This window comes from Mastigoproctus giganteus, chromosome 10 (genome assembly GCF_048544385.1).
Source record: "Mastigoproctus giganteus isolate SK-2022 chromosome 10, ASM4854438v1, whole genome shotgun sequence".
NCBI lineage: Eukaryota > Metazoa > Arthropoda > Arachnida > Uropygi > Thelyphonidae > Mastigoproctus > Mastigoproctus giganteus.
The window spans coordinates 201,873,178-201,895,968 of NC_143584.1; the positions used below are offsets into that span (position 1 = coordinate 201,873,178).

The 22,791-nt window shown below is 37.0% G+C and overlaps 1 protein-coding gene across 3 annotated transcripts in view; it reads left to right on the forward strand.

The window, feature by feature from the left end:
- XNP (ATRX chromatin remodeler XNP) overlaps positions 1-22,791 on the forward strand; it is a 664,672-nt gene that overhangs the window by 46,213 nt on the left and 595,668 nt on the right. For all 3 annotated transcript variants that reach the window (XM_090383634.1, XM_090383636.1, XM_090383635.1), the window contains exons 3-4: positions 1,296-1,351; positions 20,082-20,177. In XM_090383634.1, the coding sequence (XP_090239760.1) occupies positions 1,296-1,351; positions 20,082-20,177 (152 nt within the window). The remainder of the gene's footprint in view (positions 1-1,295; positions 1,352-20,081; positions 20,178-22,791) is intronic.

Below are 22,791 nucleotides of genomic sequence, written 5' to 3' on the forward strand. Positions count from 1 at the left end.
TGCTGTTACTTTCGAAATCTCCAGATGGAATGCTGTCATAGTCACTGGCATGCACGTTGACCAGAAGTATATAATATACATTATCTTTTTTAATGGAAGTTTTGCATTTTCCATAAAACCTATATTTTAATCAAGAAACTCCTGCAGAACATTTTTTACAATACCAGAACTTTCCACATGACTCTCTTCATGATTCAGTTATTTTAAAATAATCATTGCACTTAAAACAGTACAATTTCTGGCTTATTAATTTAGTTTTCATCAAAAAATCAAGCAACGTTTTATTTTCCTTACAAATTTTTCCATCTTTAAAAAGATTCATCGCTATTATTACCTGTTTACCATTCATTACAAAACTAATTATGCACTGTTCTTTATTCATAAATACACATCATAATGCCAACCAATGACTACTCAGTGGCTTGTCGTCTGTCCTGCCTACCACCAATCATTTCATTGTTTGCCACGCCTTCTTGTCAATCAATATATTGTTCTCGGCATCTGCTCCAAACCGATAACACCTACCGTCTGTTTACTGAGCAAGCAGTGCTAGAGTGCGGTATCAGGAAACTAATTTTCCGGGTAAGTTAGTGATGTTTCCTGTGGTTCTCATGTTGTCTTTCTTTACTTTAGCCGAACTGACATTGCTGTTTCTGCATTCTTTGATGGACACGACAAAAAATTTTATTTGTCTGGTATTTCCTCATTGCCAACAAAATGGAACAAGTGTATTGAAGTTCAGGGGAGTTACATTGAAAAATAAAAACGGATTTTTGCCTCTATCTCATTTCCTTCATAGGTAGGTAGATGATTTATTGAATGCCCCTTGTAAAAGCACATAGATGGCTATTAATGAGAAGAAACAAGCAGTCCCAAGACAGAATTGGCTAAGAACAGAAAGCTTGTATTAATGGTAACGTCCTCTGCATCCCACTGGCCACTGTTTTCAACATTTCTAAATGCTCTGGCGGTGATGGATTTATTAGTTTGCTTATTGAACTCCTTTCCTTTTTTCTTATGTTTCTTTTTTACTGTGATTTTAAATCTCGCATCTAACTATCCCTGGTGGTACCTAAATATCAAAAAAATTGTCCAGGCCTAGTTTAGAATATTCTGTCAGGCTGATTTGAATAACATTATTAACATGCTTTAGATTTCTAAAACAGTATCTGTAACAGTTTTACAAATATGTCTTCAAAACAATGGATAAATAAATATTACTACTATAATCTCAGTGTAGTTATTGTTTCTTGTTTGGTTATTTGCATTGTTTCATATTGCCTTCTTTTTTGTAGGCTTCAGCCTAAAAGTCCCACAGAATGTTCAGTCATAAAAATTTCTGATGATGAAGGTAAGTTAGCTTAGAATTTACTAATATTAATTTCATGCTTATTTATACAATGGCATTTTTTTTCTCATTTTTTAATCAGACTGCAAGTGATCATATTAGCAAGTACAGTAGACTCTTGATTTTCTGGGATAGATGGTTAAAAAAAAAAAAGAAAAAAAACCCGGATAATCGATATCCCGGTTAATCCAAAAATACAGTAAGTCCCAGACAAATGTAAGAGATACGTTCCAGGACTTCTTACGTAAGTCGAGTTTTACGTAACTCGGGAATGACTAATAAAATGTTGCTACTATATCCCTGGTATGCAGAAAAATAATATAAAATTTATAGAAAAATAGTAATATATTTTTAATTAGTTCAGTTAAAAAAAACTTTATCTGGGGACAGCGGTGAAGTAGCCGGAGCGGCACATAACACATAAAAGGAAGAAAAAAAATGCATGTTATTGTACTGTAAAAAGTGATATGTATTTTATAGCCTTGGTTATTATAGTTGGCTTCATTGGTGCCAATCCCTTCACTGCTTCTTGTATTCTGTCTTTCTCCTTTATTATTGTGTTCGCTGTTCACACTGACAAATCTGAATTCCACTCGATACTTGTTAATGTTTGACCATTTTCGTACATCCTTATTATTTTAATTTTCTGATCCAACTCGATTGCTTTCCTTTTCTTGGTAGATTTACTAGTACTGCTCTCAGATATTCTCTTAGTCGGCATCATGATAACGGTTAAGGTTAAATTTCCTGTAAAGAATTTCACGGGGTTAAGGCGAAAACTCACTATTATCACCCCACACGAGCTCACATTTTACTAAAGCACATTTCTGGGGGTAACTACCATAAAACAATAAAGACAATTTTCAGTTTCTGGTTTATTGGGCTTTTCTGTTAGGCAATGTAATTATAAACGGGTAGTAAACTCGATCTTATTACATTTGGCGATAATACTGATAACTGGAATTCTTTGGGTTTTACGTTATGGTGAAACATGTATTCGCTTTAATGAAATATTCAGTCATATAAAAAAAAACATATATAAATTTTAAGAATCTTCTCTTCATTCCTATTTTTTAAGCTTGTTTTCCATATCTCACTTGTGCAATTTGTGCGTGCCATGTTCATTATTCTTAATTGCTTTTTTTAACTGTTTTAAATTTTACAATCCAAAAAAAATACATAAGTCGGGAACTTGCTTTATCGAAAAATGTTCAGCAACCTACATATAAAATATAGTGCTAGATAAAAAAACTTATCACGCACTACTTGCATGTCCAATACGATGCTTCCCCTTATTTTTTACGATGTTGATTTTAAATCTAATAGCTTCTCTTTATTTTTTACGATGTTGCATATGGTTTGGTCACCAACATTATAATGGTTCATTAAAGATTTAACGAATGTACCGTTTTCAAAGTCCAACTCTTTTGAAAAAAAAATATTTACTATGAAAAAAAAATTTTGATAATCCTGACCTAAATAACAAAACGAATTTGTCTTTTTGAGGTGCGACGGAACACAACAGTCGACACAGTGCACTAAAGCAAACTAAATGTTTGTTTTCTTTTTTTTAGCAGTGGGCGTGAAGACAGCAGGGGGTTTCAAGATAATAGGTACATTAATCTCCCAATGACAACTTATAACTCCGCTTCTTGTCGCCTATATGCAACTTGCCAAACATCTGTTTATACCTATTCTAGTTATTGCTTGAATTTTATGATTTCTGGTTGATTTTTTTATTTTTTTATTTTTTTTTTAATTTGGTGTCTTGAAGTGTCCTAGTAAATCGAGAGTCTGCTGTATTAGCAAATGATGTATGGAAGCAAGCTATACATCATCAACAAAAAAATAAACTACCCACACCATGTTAATTGGAAAATAATAATTAAAATTCATTTATACTGAAAGTGAAAGTTTACTTTTTAAATTTCAATTCAGATGAACCATCAAAGTACGTGTATTTAAAACCTAAATTGGAAGGAATCCTATGATCCCTAAACATAGTGCTTGTTTTGTATTTGTTATTATTAGTCATATTACAATAAAGAGGAATATCTTGTTTTGATTATACTGGACTAAAATTAAAAGGTTTTGCTTCTTTTATAGAGATTTCTTGAGGTTGATTTAAAAATAATTTTTGAAGGAATAGCAATAAACTTAAAAAAAAAAAAAAAAAAAACATACTTGTAGATAAAAAAAAAAGTTATCATTAATTTGATATATATAATTTTTATGTATATTCTCCACCTAACCTGATGCATTTTGTCCAACACTTGACAAGTTTTTGTATGCCATTCTTTTGACAGAGTTTAACCATCTTTTCATGGCTGGCTGGCTGTTATTAATTCTTGATTGTGGTCATATATGTTGCCTCAGAAATATTCCTTAAAGTTACATGGGATCAAATCTGGTCTATTGGGAATATGTAGGACAGCTTCAAATCCCATAAATAAAATTATTGCCAGACCTTCCCCATTTGATTCTTGTTTTGAGCTTGTTCAATGTCTCAGTATACTGACTGAATTGATTGTGGTTCGTTTTTTTTTTTTTTTTCCCCCCAAAAAATTTGTTGTAGATTTTTGTGCCAGAAACTGCACATTGTAGCATGTAGCTTGTAATTAGCTACATGAACAATCAAGGTGGAACTTACTGCCATCTAGCCCTGAGGTTATGAGCTAAGAGGTGTTGCTTTTCAATCCATCCTCATGTTGCTTATGGAAATCGACATCATTGAAATTGGAAGTGAGACCGTGTATATTCATGAAATGGATTAGGAAGCCTTTTGGTAAGTTAGATCTTTTTGGAGATAACCCTGCCAACCTTTGTATCATCTGCAAACTAGGACATTAAACCTGATGTACCTTCATCAATATCATTGATAAATATACAAAACTACAATGGGCCCAAAACCGAACCCTGGAGAACTCCACTAATAACATTCGTCCACGAAGAACAGTGTCCATTGATTACCACTCTCTGTCGTAGTAGTAGTAGTAGTAGTAGTAGTAGTAGTGGCACATGATGCAAGAAAGCAAGTGTAGGAGCTTATGCAGCATCAGCCAAAAAAAAAAAAAAAAAAAAAATCACACCATTCCCTCCAAATACCTGTCCAGTTCCTCCTTAAATTTATTTAACCTATCAACTTCCACAACGACAGATGGAAGTTTGTTCCAGCAATTAACCACCCGCTGGCTAAAGGCAAATTTCCGCACATCTATTCTACATCTGTCCTTTCTTAATTTGAACTTATGTCCCCGTAGGTTCGTAATCTGAACAAGTGGAAGTATCCCATCAGAATTCAGTGTGCTCAACCCATTCAAGGCCTTATAGACCTCAATCAGATCACCGCGCAGGTGCCTAGTCTCCAGCCACTGCAATTTGCAGAACTTAAGCCTCTCTTGGTAAGAGAATCCCTTCATTCCCCTCACCAATCTTGTTGCCCTTCTCTGTACACGCTCAAGCAAATCTACATCCTTCCTAAAATGAGGCCTCCAGACCTGTACGCAGTACTCAAGGCGTGGCCTGACCATTGCCTTATACAGAGGGACAATCACCTCCTTTTCCCTGCTAGCAAAATTCCTATATATCATTGACAAAACCCCATGACCCGCCCTAGCAGCCTGTCTGCACTGCTCAGAAAACTTCATATCTGACTGCACAATTACTCCCAGGTCTTTTTCATTTTCTACCACCTTAAGTGTAGTACCACACAGTTGGTACGTTTCTCTGGGGTTACTTCTCCCCATATGCAGTACTTTGCATTTGTCAAGGTTGAACTTCAGTTGCCACTTCTTAGCCCATCTGCCCAAATTATCTAGATCCTGTTGCAGTAGCACACTGCCATTACTGTCATTAACAACCCTGCCAACCTTTGTGTCATCTGCAAACTTCGACATTAAGCCTGATATACCTTCATCAATATCATTGATAAATACACAAAACAACAGTGGACCCAACACCGAACCCTGTGGGACTCCACTAATAACATTAGTCCACGAAGAGCAGCACCCATTGATTACCACCCTCTGTCTTCTCCCACTTAACCATCCTTTTATCCATTGTAGCAACTTACCCTTAATACCATTCTGCTCCAATTTGTACAGTAGTCTTCCATGCGCAACAGTGTCAAAAGCTTTCCTGAAATCCAAGTATGTGATATCAAAATTATTTTTTGCATCCAGTTCCTTTGTGACCACATCATAATAACCAATCAAATTTGTCAGACAAGACTTTCCCTTAACAAACCCATGCTGTGTTTGAATTATTGCTGCAGTCTTGTCTAGATGATCCTGCAATGCATCTTTAACCAGTGACTCCATTATTTTACACGGAACAGAAGTTAAACTAACTGGTCTGTAATTACTCGTGTCACCCTTCGATCCACCTTTGTGAATTGGGGACACATTTGCACATCTCCAGTCCGTGGGAACCTCCCCTGAGTCCAAGGATGCTCTCATAATTATGGCTAAGGGTTTGCTTAGTTGCTTTGCCGCCTCCTTTAAAATAACTGGATAGATCCCATCCACCCCAGGTGCCTTTCTTATGTTTAACTTCAACAATTTCTCCTCCACTTTGCTCTCAGTTATTACGAAATCATTAAGCACACTGCTACAATGTGATAACCTTCTTCCATTTTCAAACTGTAATAATTCCTCACGTGTGAATGTAGATGCAAAATACTCATTCAGTTTGTTTGCTATCTGAGCAGGATCATCAACAGTCGAACCATCGATGTCAAGTGGACCAATCATATTCATCCCCTTCCTTTTAGAGTTTATATAAGTAAAGAAATCCTTGCTGTTTTTCTTAGCATCTTTTGCCAAAGATTTCTCGTAATCCGCCTTCGCCTGCCGAACCTCCTTTGTGACCTGATTACAGACTAGCTTATATCTGCCACAGGCTTCTGCGTCACCTGATAATTTATATGCATCCCATGCATTTTTCTTCTCTGTCACGAGTCTCATTAGTTCAAAGTCGTCTCCCAGTCAACCATCCCTTTATCCATTGTAGCAACTTACCCTTAATGCCATACCTCTCCAATTTGTACAGCAGTCTTCCATGTGCAACAGTATTAAAAGCTTTCCTGAAATACAAGTATATGAAATTATTTTTGGCATTCAGTTCCTTTGTAACCACATCATAGTATCCAATCAAATTGGTCAGACAAGACCTCCCTGTAACAAACCCATGCTGTGTCTGAATTATTGCTGCAGTCTTGTCTAGATGATCCTGCAATGCTTCTTTAATCAATGATTCCATTATTTTCCCTGGAACACAAGTTAAACTAAGAGGTCTGTAGTTACTTGTGTCACCTTTTTAGAACCCCCTTGTGAATTGGTGATACATTTGCACACCTCCAGTCCATGGGGACCTTCCCTAAGTCCAAGGAAGCTTTCATAATTATGGATAAGGGTTTGCTTACTTCCTTTGCTGCCTCCTTTAATATAACTGGATAGATCCCATCCCCCCCCCAGGTGCCTTTCTTATGTTTAATTTCAAATTTCTCCTCCACTTTGCTCTTAGTTATTACAAAATCACTAAGCTCCCTGTTAGAGTTCAGTAAGAGTCTGGCATTCCTCTCATTGAACAATTCCTCATGTGTGAATGTAGATGCAAAATACTCATTCAGTTTATTAGCTACCTGAGCATGATCATCAATAGTCAACCCATCTATGTTAAGTGGTCCAATCTGATTCTTCCCTTTCCTTCTAGAGTTTACATAAGTAAAGAACTCTTTGCATCCTTTGCTAAAGAATAATCTGCCTTTGCCTGCCTAAACTCCTTTGTGACTTGATTACAGACAAGCGTATATCTGCCATAGGCTTCTGTGTCACCTGATAATTTATATGCATCCCATACATTTTTCTTGTCTGCCACGTGCTTCATTAATTCATCTGACATCCATTTAGGCCTAAACCTTGAAAAGTATTTTTTTAGTTGGAATGAAAAGCCTAGTAGCATCCAAAATTAAGTCCCTGAAGGCTTCCCATTTAGAATTCAACGTTGGTAACATCATCAGTTGATTCCACTATTCAGAATTTAAAAACTGTCTGAGACCTCTGAGTCACCTTTGTGAAAGCAAAAGCCCTTTCCTTTAGCCTTGATGGTAGTTAGATCTTTAAGTAATTCCCACATCAGTACATTGTGATCACTGTCACCCTGTGGTTCCTTTATCTGCAAATTCTTAATGCATGATTAATAGGTGGTAGATGACTCTCATCGACCGGTGCAATACCACGACTTTGCTTATTGGAGGCTTGAAGTGGCGAAACCCATATTTAGTCTCTAGAGCAAAGTTTCCAGCATCCCCCCCCCCCATACTTCTGTTTCAACCCATGCACAATATTAAGTACTATAGATTTTGATATCTTTCGTGTTTGGGGTTTCCATAAAAAAAAAAAAAAAAGTGTGTTCCATTAGTTTGACTATTCATAATAAGAGTTGGGAGGTTATCTATCAGTTAGTTAGTTAGTTATTTGGTTTTTAGGAGCATTAGCAACTAAGGCCATATTGCTCCGGGATATGGGGTCATTCCCTGACCTTTCCGCGTCCTCCGTGTTTGGTTTATCTATCAGTTGATCAAATTTTTAGACATGGTGTGTCTGTCCATAGCAAGAATATACACGGCTCCTCCCCTTGGCAGTGCCTCTTGCATATGTACTACTCAAACTCCCTCCACTCACAGCTGACAATAGAAGCATCTAGATTATACACTGGCTGATGTAGATGACTCTGAGAGCATTATGAGCAGGATTACCATCACGGTAATAGTGAATCTTACCATGATGCCCTTTATAAGACATTACCATAATGCATAATAGAAGAAATGGAAGATTCTGGAGCTTGATTCTGAAGAAGAAACAGTTTTTATCATATTATGAGAATCATCTGTCACCTTGTGACATGGGGGAGGGACAGTCATTCCTCAGTGTGGTGTGGACACTACACCTTACCTACTGTTTAATTTGGTTCACAATTGGGGTTACTTCCAACATAGTAGTGCATTGTTTTTAGACTTGGTACGTTGGTGATTAGCATTAGTAGAGGCATATGATGCAAGAAAGTAAGCTTATTCAGCATCAGCCAAAAAAAAAAAAAAAAAACACCACTCCCATTTCACCCCTCCATTCATTCGAAATACCTGTCCAGCTGAGCCTTAAATTTGTTTAGGCTATCAACTTCAACAACAAGTGATGGAAGTCTGTTCCGCCAACCAACTACCCGCTGGCTAAAGGCAAATTTCCGCACATCTATCCTACATCTGTCTTTCCTCAATTTGAATTTATGCCCTCTCAGGTGATTATTCTGAGCAAGAGGAAGAATCCCATCAGCATTGAGCATGCTCAAACCATTCAAGCCCTTATACACCTCTATCAGATCACCTCGCCGGTGCCTAGTCTCCAGACTCTGTAATTTGCAAAACTTAAGCCTTTCTTCGTAAGAGCAACCCTTTGTTCCATTCACTAATCTTGTTGCCCTTCTCTGTACTCGTTCCAGCAGCTCTACATCCCTCTTGAAATGAGGCCTCCAGACCTGTATACAGTACTCAAGGTGTGGCCTGACCAATGCCTTATACAGGGGAATAATCACCTCCCTATCCCTTCTAGAAAAATTCCTGTATATCATTGACAAGACACCGTGAGCTACTCTTGCAGCTCGTCTGCACTGCTCAGAGAACTTCATATCTGCCTGCACAATTACCCCCAGATCCTTTTCATTCTCTACCACTGTCAGTGTAGTACCACAGAGTTGATACATCGCTCAGGGGTTACTGTTTCCCATATGTAGTACTTTACATTTGTCAATGTTAAACTTCATTTGCCACCTCTCAGCCCATCTGCTCAACCTTTCCAGATCCTGTTGCAGCAGCATAGTGTCAGCAGTGTCCATTGATTACCACTCTCTGTCTTCTGCCACTCAACCATCCCTTTATCGGCGCCTCCGTAGCCAGGTGGGAAGGAGCAGCAGTGCGTAACGCACGCTTCTTGATTAGACCGGGGTTCGATCCCGTCACCACCAAATACGGGGATGCGGAAAGATCAGGGAATGATCACCGCATATTCCCGGAGCAATATGGCCTTAGTTGCTAATGCTCCTAAAAACCAAATAACAACAACAACAAACATCCCTTTATCCATAGCAGCAATTTGCCACCAATGCCACACTGCTCCAATTTGTGCAGCAGTCTTCCATTTGCAACAGTATTAAAAGCCTTTCTAAGATCGAAATATATAATATCAAAGTTATTCCCTGAGATATACCAAAGGTTACTAATGTTCCTGCCAGCTTGAAAGTGAAAGCATAATATTGGTTGTTGCAGAACGACTGGACTTTGCCACAGACTGACAAGTCTTAATATTGGTCTCTGTGTTGCTGTGCATCAGAGATGTAGCTTAGAATCTGATCCAACTGATAGAACCTGGTCTCATTGCATCATTTAAGTTGTATTGCACACGCTGCACATTTGTGAGAATTCTTGACCAAGTAGAGAATGATTTCTCTGTCAGTCAGTGATTTAGGGAAAAAGTACCACATTGCTGACTGCATACTACATATAAAGGAATTTCTAGATAAAATAAAATTCATCAGATTTGAATGTTTACCAGAGTAAGCTGTTGCCAGATATGGTGAAATAGCTGAAATTCATCTCATTGGTAGAAGAGCTATGGGGAATGCAAATCTGGCACATGTTATAGGAGGAGGGGATTTTGACACTCTCAAAGAAAGTGAGGAAGAAGAGAAAGATGTAATTCAGACACTGATGATTAAGACAGGCAAAGATTTTAAATCTGTCTAAGGCTCTGGCTGCTGACAAGGTGTCTGAAATAGACTTTGATGCATCATAATTTAAAATTTGCAAGAAGGTTGGGGGGCTCTTGTAGCCCCTTACAAGTGAACCTTCAGGCATTTGCAATGAAAGATGAAGCATATGTCCACGGTGATTTTTTTTTTTTTCTGCTTTTTTTTTTTTTTTTTTAAGAACAACTGTGCCTTTTTTCTCAGTAAACTCTTAAGTCACTTTCCTAGAAAGATCTTCAGGAATAGACACTTCTCTAATCCATCTGACTTGATGTTTGCAGTGTTTACATTTGCAGAAATTTCTATGAATATTTCTCTTGAATATCAAAGGTTTACTATTATAGAATTTGTTTTTTTTTTTTTTTTTGGATATATTTTGTTTTTTTTCTGGGAAAAATAAGAAGGGTAAAACCATATGAATCAAATATTCTTTTATTTGGGACACTTATAATATGCTACTGGTGCAGATTGATAGGATATTGAAAGACTAATAATTCCATTTCAGAATGAATAAAAGTTAAGTACTTAAATTATCTGTATTGTTAATAAAGCCTTCTTGCATCAGGAGTAACCATCGTATCACTTTCTTGTATACTCCATTGCCACTGTTACTAAATAAATATCTCTACACAATATAAAATTATTAAATTAAACTGGTATTTAAATGTAACCGTATAATTTAATATCATAAGAATGATAAAAATAAAAATATATGATTATGACTCCAAATCTTTCAAAAGCCTCCAGTTTCTTCACCACAAACAAACTGCTACTATTTCAGCACAATAACTATCACATAAATTATCCATTGTAAGTATACCTTGAAAAACATTTTCCTTTTAGAGTAGTTTTATTAAATCTATGTTTGAGAGTCGGACTTTGGGTCCGGGCATTTTGCCAACTCTAATGGCACTCAGAGATGCCACTGTGGCAAGAACCAGGATGGGATTAAAAATGGAAATATTATTGTTACTAGTAGTGTTTTACTGTTATCTATCTTGCTAGGGACCCAAATAAAACTCATTAATGTAACCTCTCCGTATCCTGTAATAAACTAAATATCTGAGGTATCTCCGATGTATTAGCAATGTTGTAGTGAGCAAATCATCTTCTGATCTTTTTTTTTTTATGAAAACCCCATATAGTACTTAGTACCATGCTTGGGTTGCAGGTTGAGAAGACGGAAAAAGATATTTGTTGACATTAGATTTGAACTTCTGTAAAGTGTAATTTTCAGGAAATACGTAGGAAAGAAGGTTGTTCCAGAAAATGGCAGTTGAATGAATAAACGAGAAAAATGAAAAGTTGGTTCTGTGAGTTTGAAGTTGGACAGTATATGGATGTTGGCTGGCGGTGGCACTTGTTTGGACTGTTTTGAAAGAGAGAGAGAGAGAGAGAGTGGGAATTATAGAAGACAATTCAGAAGAACAATTCGGAAGTATCTGTAGAAAAGGCATGCAGCAGAAACATTACGTGTATGAGACAGTGAGTGGAGAGACTCTGATAGAGATGAGTTATTAATTAACCTAACTGCCCTCTTCTAAATGGAATCTAGAAGCCTGAGAGAGGTTTTGGGGGCACTGCCCCAGATGTGGGAACAATATTCCGTGGTAAGGCAGATTTGCGATTTGTACAGAGTAAACAGTTGGTTTTTTTTTTTTTTTTTAGGAGCATTAGCAACTAAGGCCATATAGCTCCGGGATATGCGGTGATCATTACCTGACCCTTCCGCATCCTCCATATTTGGTGGTGACGGGCTCGATCCCCGGTCTAATCAAGAAGCGTGTGCTACGCACTGCTGCTCCTTCCCACCTGGCTACGGAGGGGCCTCAGAGTAAACAGCTGTTTGGAAGAAAAGTAACGCCAAGAGCGAAAGAGAAAACCAAGTTTTTAGATGCAGAGGAAGCAATATTTGTAATGTGCTTGTTCCAAGAGAGATTAGAAGTCAGGGTATATCATTTTGCCTAGAAATCGAAGTGTCACCAAAGATAAGCATAGGAACAGAAGAATCCTTTTGCAAGATATAAGATAAGACTGAGTTTTAGAAGGATTGAAATCAACTAGGTTGTCTTTGCCCCACTGGAGAATTACCTGGAGATCGGCATTTAAGGAATTGGTAGCAGATATTCGAGAAGTCGAAGCTGATTGAGCAGGGCAAAGTTTCTCAGAATGGAAAGTGGAATGCAATGTGCTATCATCGGCAAAACTGTGGTTAGGATTTCCAGTCAATGGAAGAAGGTCATTAATATACAAGAAGAAAAGAGTGGGGGAAAGAACTGAACCTTGGGGGACACCGGCAATAGTGGAGAAGTTAGAAGACACAGAGCCATCTACCATCACCCTCAGTGAGCGATCAGAGAGAAAACTGGATAACCAATTACAAAAAACAGTTGTAAAACCATAAGAATGATGCTTGTTTAGAAGACCTTTATGCCAAAAACAATCGAAAGCCGTTGAGATGTCAAGAGTAACTGCTTGTGTTTCACTGAACTTTTGAGTTTTTTCAAAAAAAAAACCCAAAATAAAAATAGACAAGATACAATATCCTTACATTTATTGGATCCCCAAATTTCATAAGGTACCAACCGGAAAAAGATTTATCACATCAGGCAGAAACAGTTACATAAAACACTCCAGTAGGTTAATGGAAGAAAAATTAAATAACATAGCTATTGAAATCAAGGACACCAAAATTATTTCCAACAACAAAAAATATTTTGAATACATCAAAAACTAAAGCAATAACATCAGATGCATATACACGTACGACTTTAAAAACCTTTTCACGAGCATATCTCACGACAATTTAATTAAAGTCCTCTTGCAATACTACCAAAAACATCAAAGCGTTATGAAATGCAATAAACAATATTGGCACGACCTCATTAAGCTCAGTATCAAAAACAACTACGTACTTATGGGAGACAAAATGTACATACAAAACAGGGGGGTAGCTATGGGATCTAGCAGTTCTTGCTCCATAGCTAACCTTTACCTGTATCATTTCGAAAGCAACATCAAACAAAATATTACCTTTTACAGATATATCGATGACGTCCTGGTAATCAACCATAACAATTTCGGCACATTAGCCCAGGAAATTTACCCTACAGACCTAACTATTGAACGCACAAACCCGGATAGCAACCTGCAAGCCTACTACCTCGACAGCGAAATTACCATCACCCAAGACAATGTCTACACACAACACTATGATAAGAGAGACCATTTCAACTTCACAGCAATAAAACTTGCCCACTGGGAGAGCAACATAGCTAAACACATCCATGGAAACACCATCAGAAATGAGGCGCCTCCGTAGCCAGGTGGGAAGGAGCAGCAGTGCATAGCACACGCTTCTTGATTAGACCGGGGTTCGAGCCCGTCACCACCAAATACGGAGAATGCGGAAAGGTCAGGGAATGACCACCGCATATCCCGGAGCAATATGGCCTTAGTTGCTAATGCTCCTAAAAACCAAATAACAAACAAACAACCATCAGAAATGAAACAAACAGGTTGATACACATATGCAATAATATAAAAAGTACCACGGAAGCTATTGAAAAACTCATAAAAACTCCCATCAAAAATAAAATACCCACCAACTACAGCAGGCATCATATTAAAGTGGCCATACATTCGAATCTCAAAACACACCACCCTAACGTCAACCCCTATACATTCATTGAAAACGCTATGAAACATTTTTAAACTAAGTTGTCTAAAAACACCAATGCAATAAGTTAATCAATGCGCAGGTTTGTTACATGGGTTTATTGCACTCAGATGAGGCTTGTCTTCTGACCGCACTACAACCCAAATTCAAAACCCCCCTTCAGGTTAAATCAAAAATTATGAAATTTTAAAACTGACAAACTTAGTAATGAAAAATACCACCGGAAGCTTACTCCCACAAAACAACATGACAATATCACACATAGTGACATGGGGTAATTATTCACTTAGAAGGAGGCTGTAAATATGTAAATAGCTATTCCATTAGACATAGATGGGTTGTTATGCCTTAGAAAAGCTATACCGGCTCAGTCCAAGGAATGGCATAACATTTGTAAAAACATTTGTAAAAGTAATTTTTTTCCCATTTTCATAAACATATTTCATGTATATTAAACATCACTTCTACCATCGTTTCTTTTCGGAATGTTTCTCCTGACTCCAAACCCCCCCCCCCATACACGCAATGACATAGGATATCGGGCCCTGAAGCTAATTAAACATCACACCACTATATACAATTAGCACAACTGCACAGTAATCACTTTACTATATATAAAACAAAAAGAAGGCGGGAACTTACCCCTTTCTGACTGACGACCACCACAAGACAGGTTGCAGTAAGAAAGAACCTTCTCATTTATTCAGATACATACCCGTTGGGCTTTGTGTCACCTATCCCAGTTTGCTGCGACGATTGCTTACAAAATTTAAAATTTAAATTCAAACCAAAAATATAATGGTGTTTTATATTCATTTGCTTTCTCCATTAGCTGTGATATTATATTAAGGTGATCCCTATTTGAGAATCCTGTCCTGAAGCTTGCTTGCTCTTTCAGTTGATTCTCATCAAGTATTCTTTCTAATGTGTTAGTAATGACTCTTGTGAACCACTTGTAGATGTGGGATAACAAGCTAATTGGTCTATAATTTCCAATTTCTGATTTATCTTCTTTCTTATGCAGCAAAACTATGATTGCATTATTCCACCCTTGGGCATCACACCTTTTCTAATGCATTTTGCGAACAGTCTTGCCAGTTTTTGTGCCATGTGTCTTCCTCCCAATTGTAACAACTCTACAGTAACTTCATCTTCCCCCAGAGCTTTCTGATTCTTTATTTTCTTCAAAGCATGTTCTACATCATCAGGAAGGATATCGAGTATGTCGTATGTGTTACTAATTTGCGATCCATCTTCCCCACTGAAGGCATCATTTCCTCACTCCTTGTATAATTCTATATAGTAGTCTTCTGCTATTTGAATTATGCCTTCTCTGCTATTTATAAGTACACCATCACTATTCTTCAGTGCCAGTATCATTTGTCTTTCTCTATTACTGCTCATGGCTGCTGATTTAAATGCTTTGTTTCCTCTTAATGCATCTACTTTTCTTGTGTTAAATCTTCCTATGTCCTTTCTGAGTATCTTTCTAATGGCTTTGCATAACTCAATATACTCAATTTTGTCTTTGTCAGTGTATATCTTGCTCTTCATTTGTCATCTTCAGTTCATCATGACAATTGTTTCTTGACTAATTTTTTCTTCTTTGGATTTCTTTTTCCCTGTAGGTTTCTTTGGCTTTATCACTTTCAGAAAATTGTATTCCTCGTTGAAATCTTGGTCTTGAAAGGTGTTCGTAAGTTCCAGTATATACTGCTTTTTCTCCTCTTCTGCTATCTCAAAGACCTTTGTATTATTTACTCAAGTCAGTTTTTTTCCTTTCTTTTCTTACATCTATTTCAAGTGTGCATCTTACCATTGTGTGATCAGTTCCAACATTTACCTTGTTCGGGACGGTAACACCATTCACGATATATCTTCTGTTAGTGAGGATGAAGTCGATTTCATTAGTTGTTAATCCATCTGGACTCTTCCATGTCCACTTTCTATTTACCCTTTTCTTGAAAAAGGTGTTCATTACTGACATTCTTAGAGATTCTGCAAATTCCACAAGTCTTTCACCAATTCCAAAATTTCCTATAGTTTCCCCTTTCTGCACTTTTTTGTCTCTTTCGAACTTTAGCATTGAACTACCCCACAATGATTGTGTAGTGGGTTTTCTGCTCATCTAGAAGACTCGATTTCTGTGTACATTTCTTCAACCTCTTCATCATCATGGCTTGATGTTGGTGCATAAATCATTATAACCATTAGCTTGTACCTCTTAGAAATCCTGAGTAATAGTCTTGACACCTTTGGTGATATACTTTTGAATTCCAAAATGTTTTTTAAATCTTTATGGACAGAAAGCCAATTCCTCCTTCGCTACTTTCACTGTTTCCATTGGTGTACAACAGATTTCCACTTGATAAACTTATAAGTGATTCATTTCTTCTTCTTATTTCAGCCAAACTAATGACATTCCAATTCACATTTTCTAATTCTTTTTCCATCTCTAATATTCTGTCTTCACCGATGAGCAATCTTACGTTGTAACAGGCCAAGTTCAGTTTTTATGCATGACAGCCTGGTCGAACCCAGAGATTCTTAGCACCCTCTGCTTCCACTCTGCTACTGTAGGAGGGAGAGTGAAAGCCCTTGGGGACTGAGGGCCATTTGTTTTGTTGTGCTGATATGTGCTGGAGGGTTTGGTTTCTTCCTCTTCATGCTGACCAGGCTTCTCAAAGAGAACAACTCTACACGTTCCTTGCCATCTAAGTGACGTAACAGGGCTTACCATCGAGAAGGTGTGCATGAGTGGATTTTAGGGAGGCAGGCGAACCAGACTTCTCCTAAATCTTCTGAAATAGAAAGATTTTGGATTCATGAGTGTTTTAGACTGAGTATCTGATAACACACAGAATGCCTGTTCCCCTCTAAGCTCCTAACATTATATACACTATTGTTATTTTGTTATTTGGTTTTTTTTTAGGAGCATTGGCAACTAAGGCCATATTGCTCCAGGATATGCGGTGGTCATTCCCTGAGCTTTCCGCATCCTCCGTATTTGGTGGTGACGGGCTCGAACCCCGGTATAATCAAGAAGCATGTGCTATGCACTGCTGCTCCTTCCCTCCTGGCTACGGAGGCGCCCATATATACACTATGGAAAATATGCCATAAAACATTGTGAATACAAACATTTTTGAATAAAATTAAACTAATTTCAATTATAGTATTTGTAAGGTTTGATTAATTTAGTACTGTGTAGAGAATCTACATTACTGTGTATGATATTGATAGGAATGTTGCTAGATTTAAATTTAATTAATTGTTCTTTTCTACCCCTTATTTTCTTATTCAGTTCTAAGTTTTTTGACAGGGATTTTTTTTTTTTTTCTCCTAAAGCTTGGAATAAATGTTATCTTTGGGAATTGTACACTCTTTAAACCTCTGAGAAATGATTTGCTCACTTTTTATTTCTGAAAAGTTTTAGCCTTGATGATCACACTCCAATTAGCGGTGATGATGTGCCTGTTCTCTGAAAGAAACACTCTTGAATTCTGAATAATGAACTTTTCAATTTTTATAGAGTTGAAACAACAGATGTACTATAATTGAAAATTTTAAATCTGGTACTGTTTACCATATTTATTGGTGTTTCTTGCAATTTCATGGTATTTTTAATCTCAGTAAAAATACAGATAATATGATTAAATAAATTTCTGCTTGTACTTTATTTGATATGAACTAGAAGCATTTACATCTTCATTGTTACTGTTTTATTGAAGCCTCCCAGTATACAGCACAACAGCTGACTTTTAAGTATGCACTTTTGTGACAGCAATACATTCTTATTCTTGCAAATTGTGCAGTATTCATATATGTTACCCCAGGACCAGATCCAGTGCTATTTATCTTTAAACAAAAGTTGAATATATGAGACACTGTGATTTTGTCTCATATGTTAATGATTTATTTTTTATCACTCAGTTTGAATTTTTCTACATCGAACATTTTATTGTGCTTAATAGGTTAAAGTCTTTAATTTTATTGTTTGACTGAGATTTGGTTTGATAACTTTATTTTTATAGATCAATTACTGGCAAAGATAAAGGAAGCCAACACAAGACCACGGCAGACTACTATAAACTTACCAGACAAACTAGTCTGCCACTACCACAGTGTTTCCCTGCTTTCTCGGTAAACAGATGGTGCGTGTTAGCGGTATCCGCAGTAGAAGTCTGGAACGATATATTGATCGACACGTACGCATGGCAGACGATAACATCATAGCGTTAAGTGATTCATTGACATTATGATACGTATATACAGGGTGATTCACTACCAGTGCGACAGACTTGCAGGAGGTGTAGGGGACACAGACGAATCGGAATCACATAGCATTGCAGGGTCCGAAATGCCTTCGTCATGCGGTAGAAGTCGTTGAACAGGAGGTCGCGTGAACAGCAATCCCACTGGAAGTCAGCATTTGCGAACTGTTTCTGTTGAAGAAACCAAGTAGCAAAAGTCCTCCAGAGTGGATAATCTGCAGGCTCCAATGATTGGACGCGTTGCAGATTGTATGAACTCATTTGGTTTGTTGACAGTATCCTCCATACAGTGGATTGGGAAATACCCAATCGTTGGCCTATCGCTCGAGTACTCATACTCGGATTGCCTTCTACAAGATGTAGCACCTTCTCCTCATTGTCTGGCATCCTCGTCGTTCGCTCTCGATTCATGATACCTCTCGTGAAACAACCAGTCTCACGTAACCTTCTGTGCACACGTGCGAAAATCGTACGATGAGGAGCACGCCTGTGCGTGAAACGTTCCTGGTACAAGCGCAGAGCGGCACGCCTGTTACAGTCCGCAGCTCCATACACGAGGTGCATGTCGGCCAGTTCAACGTTTGAATACTCGTCCATCCTACTGCCTCGGGAACCAGTTCGCAAATGCTGACTTCCAGCGGGATCACTGTTCACGCGACCTCCTGTTCAACGTCCTCTACCGCATGATGAAGGCATTTCGGATCCTGCAATGCTATGTGATTCCGATTCGTCTTTGTGCCCCCTACACCTCCTGCAAGTTTGTCGCACTGGTAGTGAATCACCCTGTATATAAAGAATCTTTTTCTTTTCCTGTTATTTCCTAACCTAACATATAAGGCCAGGTTATGAAATATAAAGAAAAATAAAGAAATCTTTTCATTTTTTCCTAACCTATCCTTTAAGGTTAGGTTAGGAAACCTTACCTTAGACGGCCTCCGTAGCCGAGTGGGCAGGAGCCGGAGTGCAGTAGCACACGCTCTTTGAGTAGACCAGGGTTCAAGCCCCTGACTGTTGAATACGGTCAATCTGCCAACCCGCACTGGACCAGCGTGGCAGATTATGGTCCATTTCCCTCAGCATGAATTGTTGAGGAGGCTTCCATCCTGCAGTGGGTTGATAATGGCTGCACTTTACTTTTTACTTTTTTACCTTAAACCGTACAAAGAAATCAGTGATAAAGTTTTTTTTTATTTTAATAGCAAAAACACTCATGAACTCTAATAATCTGCTTTTAATAATGAAAAAAAAACTAATCATTACATCATTTGTCACGCCTATGTGTCAATCAATATATTGTTCTTGACTACCAATAACACGCACCATCTGTTTAATGAGAATGCAGGGAGAAACTGTGGTAGCAGCAAACCAGTTTGCCGTGGTTCTCGTGTTGGCTTTCTTTACCTTAGCCCAATTACTTTCACAGTCAGCTTTGAACCCAGAACTTTGAGGATTAAATATGATCCAGAATATATTTAACCCTCACTCCTACTGATCCTTTGTAAATTCTTCATGATTTAAAATTAATTTTATATCAAACTAAATTTTGAATTTTCCAATTAAAAAAAAAGAAAAAATCAGCGTCTTCAATTTTCTTTGTTTTCGATAAAGTATTGCTCGCATTTCAATAGGTTGTATCCATTTATATTTATGATTTTAATATTTTTTTTTTGGGAAAAAATCTTTTAAAGTTATATGTTTCACATGGACAGTGATATGAACATTATAGTAACAATACAGTTATAATTCAGGTGAATAGCTACCAAAATTCTTTGGTTGGAATTGGATTTGTTGACACAAATGTTTGATTACTTAAAAGTGATTTTATATTATATTTTGCAATGTAAAGTAAAATGTGCACATATGCTGTGTTTCCTTTGAATATCCCACATAACATTATATGTGTCACTTTAAACATTTTATATATATCCCAGCTATGGTTATTTTGTTTAAATGTCTAATAAAGTTTGTTTTTCAATGTTAGGTGTGGCCCCATTTTTTAATTTTTTGGAAGATAAACCTGAGCATATAATTGATTTAGGTACAGCAAATTCTTCTATCCAACGAGCAAAAATTTCAGGTGATTATAGAATTAAACATTTCAAGTGATTCTTGTTTCATTAGTAATTAATTTAATTTCTTTGCCATTCATATTATCGTCCACGATGGTGTTGTGCGTTCATCACTTGTGTAGAAAAATCCGGGTTCAAATCTATGTAAAGATTCTATTATCTCTTAATAGTCTCTTTAATTGTAGCAATAGTTTACTCATCTCCGGCAGAGGGCATGTATGGAGGGAGGGAGGGAGGGAGCATATGTATCTGCCAGATCCCCAGGTTTATGATGGCAAATCCATCTTTTTGACTTGTTTTGACTCCCTTTTCATGTCACCATTGTAATGTAGTATTTCTCTATCTTTTCCTAAACTTTATAGTAAAACTATGGCTTTGCCTTTAAATTCAGAATGTTAAATTCATTCCCTCAAGGGGAGAAGATAATTAACAATGTATTTCAATAAGATTCAGAAGAATTGTATGTGTAAAGTTTCAGAAGACTTGTACATAAGATTTTTCTCATATTATAAAATTTGGAAAAAGTAATGTTTGCTTGTGTAATGTGCACTGCATAGAAATAAATGCAAAAATAGATGTGGCATTCACGGTGAACGTGATGCTGTTGTATGTGTTGAATGTTGATTTAAGTCATTTTCCATAGAACATAGTCTCTTCTGAATGGTGATAATCATGCAGGTGTATGAAATGTTTCTTGACAGTGAAATATCAAAAAAATACTGTTGCAGAAGAAGGAAAAAAACAGGCATTGTTAGAAGAGGAACTAATGGCTCTGAAAAATTTGCCACTTTTGATGTGTTTGGTGGCAATAATAATTTTTCCACCATTGAAGGGTGACTCTACAGCAGCATTTCCCAAACTTTTTTAGTCACGGAACACTTCATCTCACAACATATTTACGGAACACTTCATCTCACAACATATTTACGGAACACTTTTCATCTCACATGATATTCACGGAACACTTACGAAACACAAGTTTAGCAAGAGCCAAAGAACTGTTGCTAATATTTTATTCCATTTGGCGCACTGTGCATCAGGAGCATCTTTATTTTCAACACATGTAAAGCTGAAATTCAAATAATTGTCATTATACTTTCGTTTTGGTCTTTTATTAGTTGGTTCTTGTTTTTTCACTTCGGATTTCTGGGGAACAAAAGGCTGTGATTGTTCATCCTCACTTTGAAGTGTGGCAATATTGTGTTCGTTTTCATTGACCACAGTTACACTGCTAGAAGTACTTTGCTTCTCGTTTTAAAGTTCCTTTTTTTCAACCACTAATCTATGGTCATATATTTTAGTAATAATACTTCGAAATACTAATAATTATCAAAAAAAATTATACAAGGAAGTGAGTTTAGTTATTATATCGGTTCGTTTCCTCCTCTCCTTCAACCCATGTACTCCAGGCTAAATTGCATACGAATGGCATATTAGATCGCTACATCGCTACTCTGTTGTAGATGTCATTACCTCTACGCATACTTCTCTTTGCAAAGCCTGCCAAAATAAAGTGTTCTGCAGTCTGTTTGATTATTAGTCTATGCCAGTATAGTAACCCGGTCTAAATCTGCCCTGTTTTTGTCAAATTTTTAACCCTAACTTGAAAGTTTCTCCCCCCGAAGAAAACTAATAATTTCCATAGTTTCTACTCAATTTACAAAATTGAAACTCTCAATATACATAAACAGAAGTATATTCTTTGATTTCCTACCTTTAGCGCTCAGCAAAAACTATTGATTCACTCTAAAACAGCAAAAATGTACGATCACATTTCAATTTATTAAATTTTGATGTCGGCAAAACAAGATCCAAGCTTTGAAAATAAAACGCGTTACATCATTAGTTCAAAAATTCGCGCCTCAGCTCGGCGCCTCTGGCTAAAACGAATCAACACATGCGGAGAGATAATTGACTGGTCAAGCTTACGTCATTAGCGTTACCAAGGTGATCCAAGGAGAAAATAAAAAAGTAAACGACTTTCGTGGAAAACAAACAGTTGAGCATCATTACTTGCGAACACTAATTTGCATGGCTCACTCACAACAGTTGCTTTACTGCTTTTCGTAATTGTTGTACAAAAGAATTGCAACGAATTGGTTTTGAAAAACTAAAATGTTGCATTTCCTTTCTTCAGTATGTATTATCTACTAACAAAAAATCAAGGAAATTCATCAACTGGAAGCAATACTGGAAATGGAAGGAAAACAAAAGAAAAAAAAAAACTGTCGTAAAACTGATCACTACAATGCGCATTTCATAAAAAAAAAAAAGAAGTTCTCTTTATTGTAATTGTTTCTAGAGGACTAAATCGGAACAGCAGTTTCATGGATGTATATTTGATCTTCTTACGAAATTTCAAGAAAATATTTCTATTCATAGCTGCGTTATAAACTTCGAAAACTGATATCGAAGGAACTTCACATGCATCTCACCTGGTGTACAAACGGAAAAAAAAAATGCGCAGCTAGTAACAGATTGTGAGAACAATCCATTACTCATAGTGAGGGATTGGGAAATTGTAAGTAATTGTTATTGAATACTTCAATATTTCCTTGATATGCATTTGATACCATCAAAAAATTTCCAGAGAAAAATTAAATTTTCATTATCACACAACGC